The 14923-nt window shown below is 36.5% G+C and overlaps 1 protein-coding gene across 4 annotated transcripts in view; it reads left to right on the forward strand.

The window, feature by feature from the left end:
• Positions 1–14923, forward strand: part of LOC127848190 (prolow-density lipoprotein receptor-related protein 1-like) — a 188257-nt gene that overhangs the window by 68546 nt on the left and 104788 nt on the right. For all 4 annotated transcript variants that reach the window (XM_052380489.1, XM_052380494.1, XM_052380490.1 and 1 more), the window contains exons 26-28: positions 2483–2614; positions 6598–6840; positions 9408–9542. In XM_052380489.1, the coding sequence (XP_052236449.1) occupies positions 2483–2614; positions 6598–6840; positions 9408–9542 (510 nt within the window). The remainder of the gene's footprint in view (positions 1–2482; positions 2615–6597; positions 6841–9407; positions 9543–14923) is intronic.

Below are 14923 nucleotides of genomic sequence, written 5' to 3' on the forward strand. Positions count from 1 at the left end.
TACTTAGAAAATTGAAAATTTGGTTCAGTTTTGTGTTTAGGTCCACTTTATTCTTACAGTATGAAAGCTATTGCTTTCATACTTGCAACACTTATTAACTATCATAAGGGGACTGTGCAGGAAAAGTTATGTAACTCTGACTGGCATTTGGACGGAATTATGTGCCCTTTATACTTAGAAAATTGAAAATTTGGTTAAGTTTCGTGTTTTGGTCTACTTTACCCCTGAAGTATCATAGATATTGCTTTCATACTTGGAACACTCGCAAACTATCATAAGGGTACAGTAAAAGGACAAGTTGCATAACTCTGGTTGTCATTTTTACGGAATTATGGCCCTTTTTTGACTTAGTAACTTTGAATATATGGTCAAATTTTGTGTTTCGATCCACTTTACTTCTTAACTATCAAGGCTATTGCTTTCAAACTTCAAATACTTTCATGCTATCATGAGGTTACTGTACCTGGCAAGTTGAATCTTACCTTGACCTTTGAATGACCTTGACTCTCAAGGTCAAATTACTAAATTTTGCTAAAATTGCCATAACTTCTTTATTTATGATTAGATTTGATTGATACTTTGACAAAACTACTCTTACCTGACATACCACAATAGACTCCACCCAAACCATCCCCCGTGCCCTCCCCCCCCCTCTCCCTAAATCCAAATCCCTCCCCCCCCCCCCCCCCCCCCCCCCCCCCGAATCCCCCCCCTATTTTTTATTTTTTTTTAAGATCATCTCACAAATGACCACCACACCCTCACACTATACCCCCAGTTGCATTTTTTTCACATTCCCATGCTATACACCCCTCTTCACTCCACCCCTCCCTCCTTTGTGATTGAAAATGAGAGTCCCTTCACCTTTAAAAAGAAAATAGATGAGCGGTCTGCACCCGCAAGGCGGTGCTCTTGTTATAATATACAGTTGTCAACAAAACAAAATCTAGACAGTTTTATTTCATTGAATAGTCACTATTGAATACAATACATATGAAGAGTTTATTACTATTAAATTTTTAAAACGGTATACTTGTCACTATATCTGTACAAGTAATGGCATAAATTAAAAGGGGGGAAGAATTAAAATAGTACTGTGAAAATGATTGTTCAGAGTTGGAAAAGCATGTTGCTGAAGAGTTTCTCACTATTCTTAACTGTGAATATGTAACATACAAGTTATTCACAGTTTAAAATAGTGAGAAACTCTTCATATGCATTCTTAGCAAGTTTTAAACGGTCTGCATATACTGTCCGCCATGTTGAAACGTCTGCCGAGTAAAACTTGTTTTGAGCGTTTAGATTGGCTTATACAACGAAAGCGATCAATCAAATCTCGTTTTACTTGTACTTGATAAAAAATATATTGACCCAAAGAAAATAAATAGATACAAGGGGAAAAGTTTTTAAAATATCGCAATAATGCTAATACGAAACGGACTTGCCCAGCGGACTATCTACTTTGGAAAATCACTTGCCCGCGACGATTTTAACCTGGCACGGGCAAGCGGGCGTCCGCTTAAAAAAGCCCTGGTGTCTTTGAGTGGTAAAGGGTTAAATGAAAAATGCTATATGCATGGAAAAAAAGTGTAATTCTTGATTATCTGGGACGACACTTTGCGCACATGCATTAAGCCCAGTTTTCTCAGAATGACTTTAAGTCTTTTAAGTTAAAAGAGGTTGATGTATAACAGGTTGCAGAAATTGTATAGTTAGGGCTCTTATCTTAAACTTACACTTTTAGCAGTTTCTTTTCTCTAGCATTGTTTTCATTGGATCTTCATTAAACTCAAAAACAAATCGTGTAGGCATAATAACTGTCCATAGTTTGATAATCTGCAAAATTACAGGAGGAATTACATAGAAGTTTTAAGCAGTTTATGTTCTCTTAATTCCCAGCATTGTTTCATCTGACCATCGCCAAACTATTTAAAGTGTAGAGAGGTAATATCTCAACCATGTTAAATAGTAAGCCCAAATGGCAGAGCCAGAAGTTTTGTTGTGAAGTTATGGCCCTCCCATTATCTGACATTCAAGTGTTGAGCTATTTCTGCTATCTCTCTGCAACTATCATCTGATCTTTATGAAAATGTATGTTTTAAAAACCCATCACCGTTAATTTCTTAATTTCGTAAAATATTTTGAAAAATTAAGTTATGACATAAAGAATCAATGTTCCTTATAATAATAGCCAAAATTGCAACGTTAGATGTGGTCTGGTAACATAGATTTAACAAGATAGAAAATGCATTAATTTTTTTGCGGGACTATATATTCAACACATGATCATGTACAAATTTAGTGTTTGTGTGTGGTATGAAAAGATATTGTTGCGAGAAATTAAAATGGAATATATTGTGCCACACACAAATAAAAACTAATGTCAGTTTTGGGCTTATTCAGACCAGATTTTAGTTAAGCACATAAATAAGCCAGCTGAACTGAATAATTTAAAACTTAAAGCAATATATTTTAATTACAGCCAATCAGAGCTGTTCCAATGAGGGTTTCGAGGCTTTTCCGTGTCTGAATGGGGGCTGCATTCGCTTCGAGAAGAGCTGCAACGGAATTAAGGACTGCCTTGATGCCTCTGATGAATCCCCGTTCACATGTGGTACGTGATTGTATTACTTTACCCTTATTTATTATCCCCTACCAAAGGCTGAAGGATATGGAATTGGCATGGTTCGTCAGTCCGTCCGTCTATCACAAACTTTACAGGGATATATCTCAGAAACTATATAAGATATCAACATGAAACTTCTTGGGTGTATACATGTACATATCAATGAGGAGAATTAGTGCCATGCGTAAGAACCATAACCCTTCACTTTCTAATACAAGAGTTATTTCCCTTTGTTTTTGAATGATGTAACTTTTCAAAGCTATATCTCATTTACCACACAGTTTTTCAACATGAAACTTCATAGGTTTATAGATTTCAATAAGGAGAATTACCTTTCATAAGAACCATAACCCTACACTTTCTAAAATAAGAGTTATTACCCTGTTTTTTGACAAGAGATATCAATTCAACAACTTTGCTTGTTTATACTAATGTCCGGATTTTTCACCCTATAGAGACAAGTTTCAGTACTGCTGCAATTCAGTATTGGGAATTAATGCCAAAACCCCTGAATTGTTGAAAATTTTCATCAGAAAATCTTCACATTGGGAATTATGTGTCTTTTTAGCTCACCTGAGCGATAGCTCGAGGTGAGCTATTGTGATCACTCAGCGTCCGGCGTCCGTCCGTCCGTCCGTATACAAATTTGTAAACATCTTCTTCTACTAAACCATTGAGCCAATTTCAACTAAATTTCATGTGGAGCATCCCTAGGTCATGGGACAAAAGAATTGTTAAAAAAAATTTGATCACATAACCAAGATGGCCGCCATGACCATATATGGTAAAAACCTTAAAAAATCTTCTTGTCAGAAACCGCTCATCAGATTTTTAAAAAATTTCACAGGGATGACCTTTGAGGGCTCCCCTGAAAAAGTTGTTCAAAGAAATTTGATTCGTCAAAAAACATGGCCGCAGGAGCTCGTTGAACTTTGCATGTTTATTCGTTTTTGCCTATTTTGTGAAAACTTTAAAAAATCTTCCACATTTTTTGTCCGATCCTTTCCAAATTTGCACAGTGTCTTTATATCAATGAGGACACAAACCCTACAAAAAATGAGCATTATTGGTCCATGAAGTACAGAATTACCTCCCCTTGAATTGAGAAAATGGTGTTTATGCAATAAAGTCCAAATTTTTCATCCAATTCTTTCCAAACTTGTAAGGATTTAGCATGGTTCAAACAAGGGAAACAACTACGGTTTATGCATGTTCTTTTTATTACAGATTTGCCTCCCTTTAATTCATTCAAAATCTCATTTTACAGCAGAGATTCCAAATCTGACCTGTAAATGAGCCCCATATTTACTGCTGGTGCTATGTTACCTTTTCCCATTTGATCATTCTTAAGTATTGGTCTTGTAATGCTGCGACTGCTACTGCTACTGCTACTGCTACTACTACTACTACTACTACTACTACTACTACTGCTACTACTACTACTACTACTACTACTACTTCTACTACTACTACTACTACTACTACTTCTACTACTACTACCACTACTACTACTACTACTACTACTACTACTACTACTACTACTACTACTACTACTAGTACTACTACTACTAGTACTACTACTACTAGTACTACTACCACCACGACCACCACCACCACCACCACCACCACCACGTCTACTATTACTACTTCTACTACTACTACTGCCACTACTACTACTACTTTTACCACTACTACTACTACTACTACTACTACTACTACCACTACTACTACTACTACTACTACTACTACTACTACTTCTACTACTACTTCTACTACTACTACTACTTCTACTACTACTACTACTACTACTACTACTACTACTACTACTACTACTACAACTACTATTACTACTACTACTACTACTACTACTACTACTACTACTACTACTACTACTACTACTACTACTACACCACCACCACCACCACCACCATTCACAGTGACAAAAAACGTATTCACACAATGGCTGCTACTACAACTTATAGCCCATATAGGGGGGCATGCATGTTTTACAAACAGCCCTTGTTTCTATGGGATTTTAACCACAACTGTTCATGTTTATCTCCGACACATATTTTTAGGTCACCTGTCATGAAGTGACACAGTGAGCTTATGTGATCGTGTGATGTCCGGCGTCCGTTGTGCGTGCCTGCGTGTGTCCGTGCGTCCGTCCGTCAACAATTTGTTTGTGTAGACAGTAGAGGTCACAGTTTGCATCCAATCTTGATGAAATTTGGTCAAAATGTTTATCTTGATGAAATCCGGTTTGGGATTGTATTTGGGTCATCTGGGGTCAAAAAGAAGGTCACTAGGTCAAATAATAGAACAACCTTCTGTAGACAATAGAGGTCACAGTTTTCATCCAATCTTTATGAAATTTGGTCAGAATGTTTATCTTGATGAAATCTGGGTTGGGATTTTATTTGGGTCATCTGGGGTCAAAAACTAGGTCACTAGGTCAAATAATAGAAAAACCTTGTGTAGACATTAGAGATCACAGTTTTCATCCAACCTTTATGAAATTTGGTCAGAATTCTTGATGAAATCTGGGAAGGATTGTATTTGGGTCATCTGGGGTAAAAATCTAGGTCAAATAAATAGAAAAACCTTGTGTTGACAATAGAGGTCACAGTTTTCATCCAATATTTATGAACTGTGGTCAGAATGTTTATCTTGATGAAATCTGGATTGGGATTGTATTTGGGTCATCTAGAGTCAGGAACTAGGTCACTAGGTCAAATCATAGAAAAACATTGTGTAGACAATAGAGGTCATAGTTTTCATCTGATCTTAATGAGTCAGGTGAGCGATTCAGGGCCATCATGGCCCTCTTGTTTATTGATTGTTTCTAAATTGCACAAATCCATATAAATATTTGGGTTTTTTTTGCTCTCTTGCTTAAATGTTCAGTTTCAGTGCTCATGTTTCTTTCACTAGTCGCAGATAATGCGCTTTGGAACAAAATTGACAAAACTTTCTTTTGTTTTTGGTTTGTCCAACAGCAATAGGGAATTTTGCAATTTTCCTTGGTTGGGAAAGTGCCTTTAAGGGATACTTTATACAGGAGGAAAAAAAATGCTGTATTTTACAAAATCACTTGTAGTTGTAAATAGCTAAATATCAACTTTGGATTCACTTATCATTCAATTATATAGTTTTATGTAATAACATTAAATATGTGACTATTGAAAAATGTACAAGATTTGCTAATTAATTTAAATCAATATTTTACAGGAATGAACACATGTTTTTCATATATATATCTGCCCCCTCTGGCAAAACATGTGATTTTTGTTTCAGGTCTCAGGTGATTTTCAAAAGCACTATTAAAGGGGCTTGTTTACATATTTTCATATTTTTGAAAAATATTAAATTAAATTAATAACAAAACTGTAATATCAGCAATAGTTTTAATTAAATAATTAAAGTGACAGGGTAAAAAATAAAATGAAAAACATGTGCCTGCCTTGTTTTTCAAACCCTGAACCTCTCTTAGCAAAATTAACTTTCTACAATCACACCAAAAGCCTTTTGGAACTGTAACATAGTTACATACCCTTTCCCACGTAATGATACATATTTTAACTCTGTACGAAATTGTTCGGGGAAGACACAATGGACTATCGATAAGTCCCTAAGAAAGTTAAATTTTATGTAACACATGTCTTACCAGATTCAAGTTTTGAAGGCTTCATTTCCAACCCTTAAGATACTGATGAGCAGCAAACAGCATAAAACCTGAACAGAATGCAAGTTACTTGCAGGCTATTCTGGTTTTATGCTGGTTGCAAAAGCCATTTTCACTGCGCTTCTTATGGGGGAAAGGGTTAAAACCTCATGCTTTGACGACTCTCTATGCACATGCATTAATCTCTGTTTATCCAAAATGAGACCTCTAAAGTTTGACTGGCTTGAACCCTCTATATTTTATTATCTTTTTAACCAATCGCTTTAATCCTTTTCTCACTTTTCAGCCAATCGATCCTGCCCCTCTTCGATGTTTGCGTGCGCCAACCGGGCGCAGGGCCAATGTATTGCGCTCACGAAGCGCTGCGACAGCGTGGTGGACTGTCACGATGGTTCGGACGAACTCACTGCCACCTGCGGCTGCCCGCCTCTGCACTTCCAATGCAAGAACAACGCCAACTGTATTAGGAAGGAGCTGAAGTGCAACGGGGTTGGCGATTGTCCGGATAGTAGCGACGAGGTTGATTGTGGTAAGTTCAAGGTCCAGATTGCTAAAAACTTTTAAATTTAAGTTAAACTTTGAGGCAAGTTAAGGTTACATCTTCAGACACTTTTGAATTAATTTTTTCAGCAATCATATAATCAACATATATAAATTATTCAAGCTTCGAAATTTGTTTCCAATTGACACATACATTAAAGGGCCAATTATTAAGTCACATAAATAACTTGATCCCAAAATTAACGGCTATTGGCTTAAATTGCTGTAAATGTGTTCAGCAACCAGCCCTGGGGTGGCAAACTTATTGTCAATATTGTATGGGTTGTTCTGCAGTAGTTTTATATTTCATTGTGGTTTACTGTTTTTGTTTTAAAGAAATTTCAATCAGTGATATTTCTTGCTTTTATTTGTTACAGCCTGTGCTGTTTGAATTGGGAAAATTAGTGCGATAAACCATGAAATTGAGAAAAAAAGCACGATAAACCATGAAATTGGGAAAAATTAAGCATTATAAATATGATTATAAGTAACAGAATTAAAAGTGTTCTTAAGTGCATGTTCAGGGGTTTTTTTTGTCATTTTGGGAAAAGGAGTCTGGTCAAATGGGGATTGTTTTAATTGATAAAAGTGGCAAATTTGCGAATTATTTATCAATAAAAAGGACTAAATTAAAGTTATATATTTTGCAGGATGTTTAAATAAAAAGTTGAGATCTAGAGTTAAGAAATCATAAGTCACAAGAGACTTCTTTCTTTAAGAAAAAAAATATTTTTTTTTTGGACATTGGGCTTTTTGGGGAGCTTTTGGTCAGCTTTTTGGGAAAAAACGTTGATTTTTGCGATTGGGGAGCAGCTGAAAATCGGCGGTAATTTTTAGCAAAAAAAATCACTGTGAATACTGTTAATTGTTTGACACAAGTTAAACTGTCAAGTTACCGTATTATTTTACCTGTCAATTAAGCAATTGATGCCTGCTATGCAAACATTTCTTTTAACACACATGAAAGTACGCCTATTTTCATAAGGGCCTTTCAGCGATTGTTTTGCCCAATTGGGGAAAAGTATTCTTAACATACCCATTGGCCAATTTTTTCTTTCTTTTGGGAATTTTTCAGACGTCAATCAGGAATTTTGTAGTTTTTCTTTCATTGCCTTTTACGGGTACTTTATAAAGAATTAAAAAAATGGCTGCCTTTCAGCTTTAAAGTTTACATCGCAAAGATGTCAGTAGAGCTTCTTTAGAGGATAAGTGAGTTTTCTCAGAAATTTTTGGATTTCGTTTTGATATTTAGCAACTGGATAGTGGTGCTCTTCTTTATGGGTCTTACTATGGGACAATGGGACTTAACTCTTTCAGTGCATGAACCGAATTTTGAAGGCCTGTGCAAACAGTTTGGATCCAGATGAGACGCCACAGAACGTGGCGTCTCATCAGGATCCAAACGGTTTGCTATTCTTTTGAAAAAAATCGAAGAAAATGCTAATTTTAGAAATTCAGCAGACAACATTTTAGCAGACGACATATTTACCAGCAGGCAAAGGGTTAATGCATGTGCCTAAAGTGTCGTCCCAGATTGCTCTGGGCAGTTCAAACAGGCTTATCAGGGATGACGCTTTTTGTTTTATGGAATATTTTGTTAAAAGAAAGTCTTTTCTAAACGAAAATCCAGTGTAGGTGGAGAGTGTCCTACCTGATTGCACGTCAGGGCTTTTTTTGGCCAGATTTTATAGCCAAAATTCGGCTATGTTCCCAATCACAAAAAGTATACTTTTCTCCCAATTTTTGCTAAAAAATTGGGAAAAACCGCTTATGACATAGGCTGTTTTGCTTTTTAACTAAGCATAGTCCGATCCGGTCTTGTACGGATTTTAGACTATACCTCGATTTGGAAAATGTCGGCATTATTCGTGTGCACAATATTGTGTTTTCAGGCGCATATAATATTTGCGATGAAATTCAAGCGTTTTGTGATTCGGCTGAATGGAAAACAAAGATGTCGCGCAATTCGAAATATTACGTGAAAATGATCCCTAAGCAAAACCCTTGCGGCAAAATGAAAACTGTTGATTTTTTTAAGCAAGCGTCATTAAATAAACAAACATCGTCACGAAGTACAAGTCTTCCCATTGAAACTCCTTCCATTGTTAATGATAGTAATTTAATAACAAGTGACTCTTTTGCATCTTCACGATTGATTTCTGAAAGCAAAGTGCTGACTGATATCAACATGTTGAAAGCAGTAGTTCTCCAGAAGAAGATGAAGTGCCTCCTAATAAAATGGTGCTTGATGTGACTGCAGACTCTGTGTGAGCTTATTATGTGGAAAACTGTTGATCATGATGGTGCTTGTGCTGTTTGTGATTAAAGGTGCTGAACTCATGCGTGTAGTTTTAAATCCCAATTTATTTTCCCAATTTCTTGAAAATGCCGATATAATTCCCAATTTCAAAGCCATGGCTTTTCTTCCCAAAAAGCTGAAAAAAAGCCTGCAGGTGGAACTTGATTGTGATACTTGACAGTGCTAGCACATTAGAAATGAAAAAAGACGGAAAATATTAAGGTGACCTATAGAGTTGCATAATTTTTGTATTTCAGGATCGAAGAATTGCACCAATGGATATTTCCAGTGTCATTTGACTGATATCTGCATACCTGGTCACTGGCAGTGTAATGGAATTAACGATTGCAAGGACGGTAGCGACGAAAACGCAACATTGTGTGCAAGCCACAGTAAGAATAGATTCCTGATTTAGATTCTTATTCTGATGATGTGGAATCATGTATATTGATTGGCATGAAATTTAGAGGGGTTGTCAAACTATCACTATTGTGAATTCATTAATCTCTGATTTTGGAAATAAAGGGAATTTTGATGCTTTTTTATGCCCCGGGTAGGATGGCATATAGCAGTTGAACTGTCCCTCAGTATTTTAGTGTGTCAGTATGTCAGTCAGTCTGTCCGTCCGTCCAAAAAAAACTTTAACATTTGCCATAACTTTTTCACTATTGAAGATAGCAACTTGATATTAGGCATGCATGTGTATCTCATGGAGCTGAACATTTTGAGTGGTGAAAGGTGAAGGCCAAGGTCATCCTTCAATGTCAAATGTCAAATATATGGCGTCTGTCCGTCCGAAAACTTTAACATTGGCCATAACTTTTTTAATATTGTAGATAGCAACTTGATATTTGGCATGCATGTGTATCTCATGAAGCTGCACATTTTGAGTGGTGAAAGTTCAAGGTCAAGGTCAATCTTCAAGGTCATAGGTAAACAAAAATAAATTCAAAGCGGCATTCTCATGAAGCTGAACATTTTGAGTGGTGGAAGTTCAAGGTCAAGGTCATCCTTTAAGGTCAAGGTCATCCTTCAAGGTCAAAGGTAAACAAAATAATTTCAAAGCGGCGGTCTCATGAAGCTGCACATTTTTAGTGGTGGAAGTTCAAGGTCAAGGTCATCCTTCAAGGTCAAAGGTAAAAAAAATTAAAAAATTCAAAGCGGCGTTCTCATAAAGCTGCACATTTTGATTGGTGGAAGTTTAAGGTCAAGGTCATCCTTCAAGATCAAAGGCAGGGGTGGCGAAATCAAATGTCCGAGTTGCCCGAGTCTTACATTTGCTTGTCTGGGCAACTGATATTTTTCAATTAAGTTGTCCGTGGACAACAAGTTTTTTAAAAGTCGCGTCCAGGTATACAAAATTACATTGTATTAAAGCCGTAATTAAGTTTTACAAAACCGGATGTTGACACGCGATTACATTGTCAGTGCTATTTGCGGAGCAATCAAGCTAAAATTCGCGCACTTTCCTGCGCAGTGATCTCCCTAATTCTATAAGAGACCGGGAGCATGCCGCATTTTCAACATTCGGCCCGACTGTTAGACAGTGTACAGATTGGTTTCTTTATTTTTACAATCAGACGGAAATGAAAAGTATCAATCTAAGATAATCAAAACACGGTCTGTCTTGTTATTTAAGACGACTTTAATGGTAAAGATGAAACTTTTTTTTTTTAATCTTCAACAACGGAGCAGAAACCCGAAGCTTTGAGCAGCCCACCTCCCAAAAAACTAAAAAAGATTATGATAAAAAATATGATCTAAGTAAACGCACCAGAACTTTTCAAGAAACTTGGCTAACAGATTTTCAATGGTTACCAGTTTATATAATCAAATTGCTACCAGTAGCCGAGCCTCAGTCTGAAGAGGTCCACATATTAAACTAGTTAAATGTGTTAAGAATACAATGTACTTATGTTCAGCACATGTTTTAATAACACTAGCTTCGCAAGATTTATAGTTTGAGAAAGTCTTTATATTGTTTATAATATACTGCTATAATGAATGTATCATTGAAATACAATTATAAACAAAACAAGCAAATCATACTCATTTTGATTTATTCCACACTTTTTAACATTAATCAATAAATGCGTTTATAATTTATATAAACATTAACGGACAAGTGTAGTTCAGCAACGGACAAGTTAAATTTCCTAAATGGTTGTCCGTGGACAAGTATAGTTTTTTGAGATTTCGCCACCCCTGAAAGGTAAACAAAAATATTTAAAAATTCAAAGCGGTGCAATAGGGGGCATTGTGTTTCTGACGAACACATCTCTTGTTTCGGATGTGTTATGTTAAATTGATGGATCAGTCTACACACAAAATCAACGAAAATGAATTAATTTTTGATTTTGAGTTTTTTATTCTGCAAAAAAGGTGCTGAAACTTTAAAACTCGTTAAATTTATTTTTGCGAGGAATCATTTTTTCTTCATCTGTAATCATCTTAGTTATATTTCTTTGGCTTGAGAAAGATGAAAATGGCAAGCACTCTATACAGGGAAATATTTAAATGTAAGCAAATTAGTCACTCCAGACTATAATTGTTGCACGCAGTTTGCCTTCACACATTGATTTTGCATACACTGATGTTTATATTTTGTGGTTAATATGGGTGTGTAAATTATTTGAAAGTCTTCCAAATTGAAATGCATATTTTTATAGCTTTAAACTGTTTTTGTGTTAGAAAACCTCATTTGCTCAGCATCTCCTGACATGTTCCATCAAAGTTTAGCGACAAACAGCCTGCATTTAGGTGCTTCCCCAGTGCACAAGCAGAAAATAAATATGTCTGAGCCATGCTCTGGGAATACAGGGTTTAATACATACGAGTCGCGTTCTGAGAAAACTGGGCATAATGCATGTGCGTAAAGTGTCATTCCAGATTAGCCTGTGCAGTCGATCCCCACAGGCTAATCAGGGACGACACTTTCCGCCTAAATTGGATTTTCGCTAACAAGAGACTTCATTTAAACGAAAAATGGCCTTAAAGCGGAAAGTGTTGTCCCTGATTAGCCTGTGTGGATTGCACAGGCTTATCTGGGACGACACTGTACGCACATGCATTATGCCCCGTTTTCTCAGGACACGACACATATGCATAAAGGGTTATCAGGAACAATACTTACCAGTTTGACAGGATTTTCATCGAGAGCAAACTTCCTTTAAACGAAAAATACAATAAAGCTGACATTGTCATCCCTGATAAGCCTGTGCAAGTTTCAAAGGATAATCTGGGATACAAAAATATGAAATTCCTTGTTTAAATAAATAAAAAGTCAACAGCTGTGGACTGTACATATAATAAGAAGAGGACATGTTTATCTACAATTTGTTAAAAAAACAACATAAAAATTAATAATATAAACAGATATCTGTTGAAGTTAACTTAGACAGAACCTCAAAAGTCGACCACTGTAATGTTTTCTCAATTGAATAAAGTATGCATACATGGGTTTTTCACTTACTAAAATATAGGACAATTAAAGAGCACTCATCACAATGAAAAGTATCTTTTAAAACTTGCAGTTTTCCACTATATGAAAACTTACATAAACTTTGTAATTTTCCAAATCAGCTATTTAAATTATATTTCGTACCAGGGCTTTATGCTTGATTTGGGGAAATGGCCTCGCCTTTCATTTTGGGGAAATTTTTTCGACAAAACTGAAAAAGGGGTAGAAATTTCACGTGGTAAGCTTAGGATTTGGGGAATATTGGGGACAACATTGTCGAAACTGAAAAAGGGGGAGATATTGTGCATGGAAAGCGTGAAAATTGGGGGAAATTGCATAATTTTAAAGAAATTCTCTTTGGGCAAGGGGCCTTTCTCTTTGGGCAAGGGGCCTATATAAAGCCCTTGCTAAAAAAGGAGAAAACACCCTGCATTCCCCAAATCAATAGACAAGGGCTTATTTCCAATAAAAAGGGGAAAATCCCAGGCATGGTATTACGATTCCTTGTAACATAAACCACTGCACTTTTGTCCCTGATTAGCCTGTGGAATCAGCACACTGCACCCTATAATAGGATGCTTTGTGAATAAGAGGAGAAGACAAGACTTCTTTTCATAAAAATATTTCATAAAAGCTGAAAGTGTTGTCTCTGATTAGCCTGTGCGGACTGCACAGGCTAATCTGGGTTGACACTTTTCACACAAGCATTAAGCCCAGTTTTCCCAGAACTAGCTCAAATTATTGTCATCATGCACAATTGATCCCACACTTTCACCTTGATGTACATATCATATAAGTACAGCTGTCCCCTGTAAACATCAAACAAGTAATGACTCACCTTTCATTGACGTGATTACCTATCTTAATTGGCTATTTATTGCACAACAACTTTGCACAGAGAGGTGGGATGTAATGATAATTGTAATGCACATGTTTATGTCGCATCAAATAATATTAAATGCTGTCCAAACTACTCAATAATTAAGCATAGCTGACAACTACCTTAGTTATTTTATATGTATAGAAGATCAATATCTCTTGTTAGTTCACCTTAGCACAACGTGCTCAATGGTGAGCTTTTGTGATCACCATTTGTCCGTCATCAAAATTTGCCTTGTTAACACTCTAGAGCTACATTTATTGTCCGATCTTAATGAAACTTGGTTACAAGATTTGTCCCAACGATATCTTGGACGAGTTCAAAAATGGTTCCAGTTGGTTAAAAAAATTGTTCCAGTTATTGTAAAACCTTGTTAAAACTATTGTAATATTTATAACTACCACTATTTTATATTGCTAATTTTTTTATATTTTGTTTATATTTTGTTTATATTTTTTTCTTCTTGTTTTTCATTTGTTTTAGAATGTAGACATTCTTCTTATTTCTGCTGTTTTGTGCGGATTTATGAAGAAAAAACTGTACCCAAGTACAACTTACTAAGCAAAAATGGCTAAATAGTGAGGGCATTGTCTTATGTGAGGAATAACATACTAGTAATGCCTGTGATAATGGATTGCCTGATTGACTAGACAAGTCCTAAACAAGGCTTGTCAAAAGTAACGCCCTCTGCCTTCTTACAGTGCCCATGCTTTGGTCTAAAATCCAGTGATGGCAGAAAGTGTCATCTTTGATCCGCCTGTGTGGACCGCAATGTGCTCATGGTGAGCTTTTGTCCGTCATGCGTCTTTCGTTGTGCTGTGTCAACATTTGCCTTGTTAACACTCTAGAGGCCACATTTATTGTCCAATCTTCATGAAATTTGGTCAGAAGATTGGTCTCAATGAGATCTTGGATGAGTTTGAAAATGGAAACGTTTGCTTGAAAAACATGGATGCCAAGGGGCGGGGCATTTTTCCTTACAGTACAGCCAAAGCGGCACAAACATAATCCGCGGCTACGCCACGGCCAGATTATTAGTCCGCGGCGGCCGAATCGTGTGTTCACGCGGCGTATCGCCGTGGCACTCGGCATCGATCCGCGCAACGACGCCGAGTCTGTATTAACCTCGCATACGTACGCGGCGGATCGAGTGAAAAGATATCCACCTACATGTACATACATGTATGTGTAGCGTAGAATTAATTACGCGCAACTGTTTATGTTTCGTTCGATTATCATTATTAAATTTGTAATCCGAAACACACTTCAGAATTTTAATGCTAACGCGTCCTTTGGCAAATTCTAGCGTCAAATAAACAGTGCTAAAATATCCTTTGTTTCATAAAAAGGGCGCGAAAATTATGCAGACATGTAGAACGTCGTTTGGAAAGTTTGGGTGTATTTTGTGTTGTATAAATACATGAACATCACGT

This window comes from Dreissena polymorpha, chromosome 10, assembly GCF_020536995.1.
Source record: "Dreissena polymorpha isolate Duluth1 chromosome 10, UMN_Dpol_1.0, whole genome shotgun sequence".
Taxonomy (NCBI): Eukaryota; Metazoa; Mollusca; class Bivalvia; order Myida; family Dreissenidae; genus Dreissena; species Dreissena polymorpha.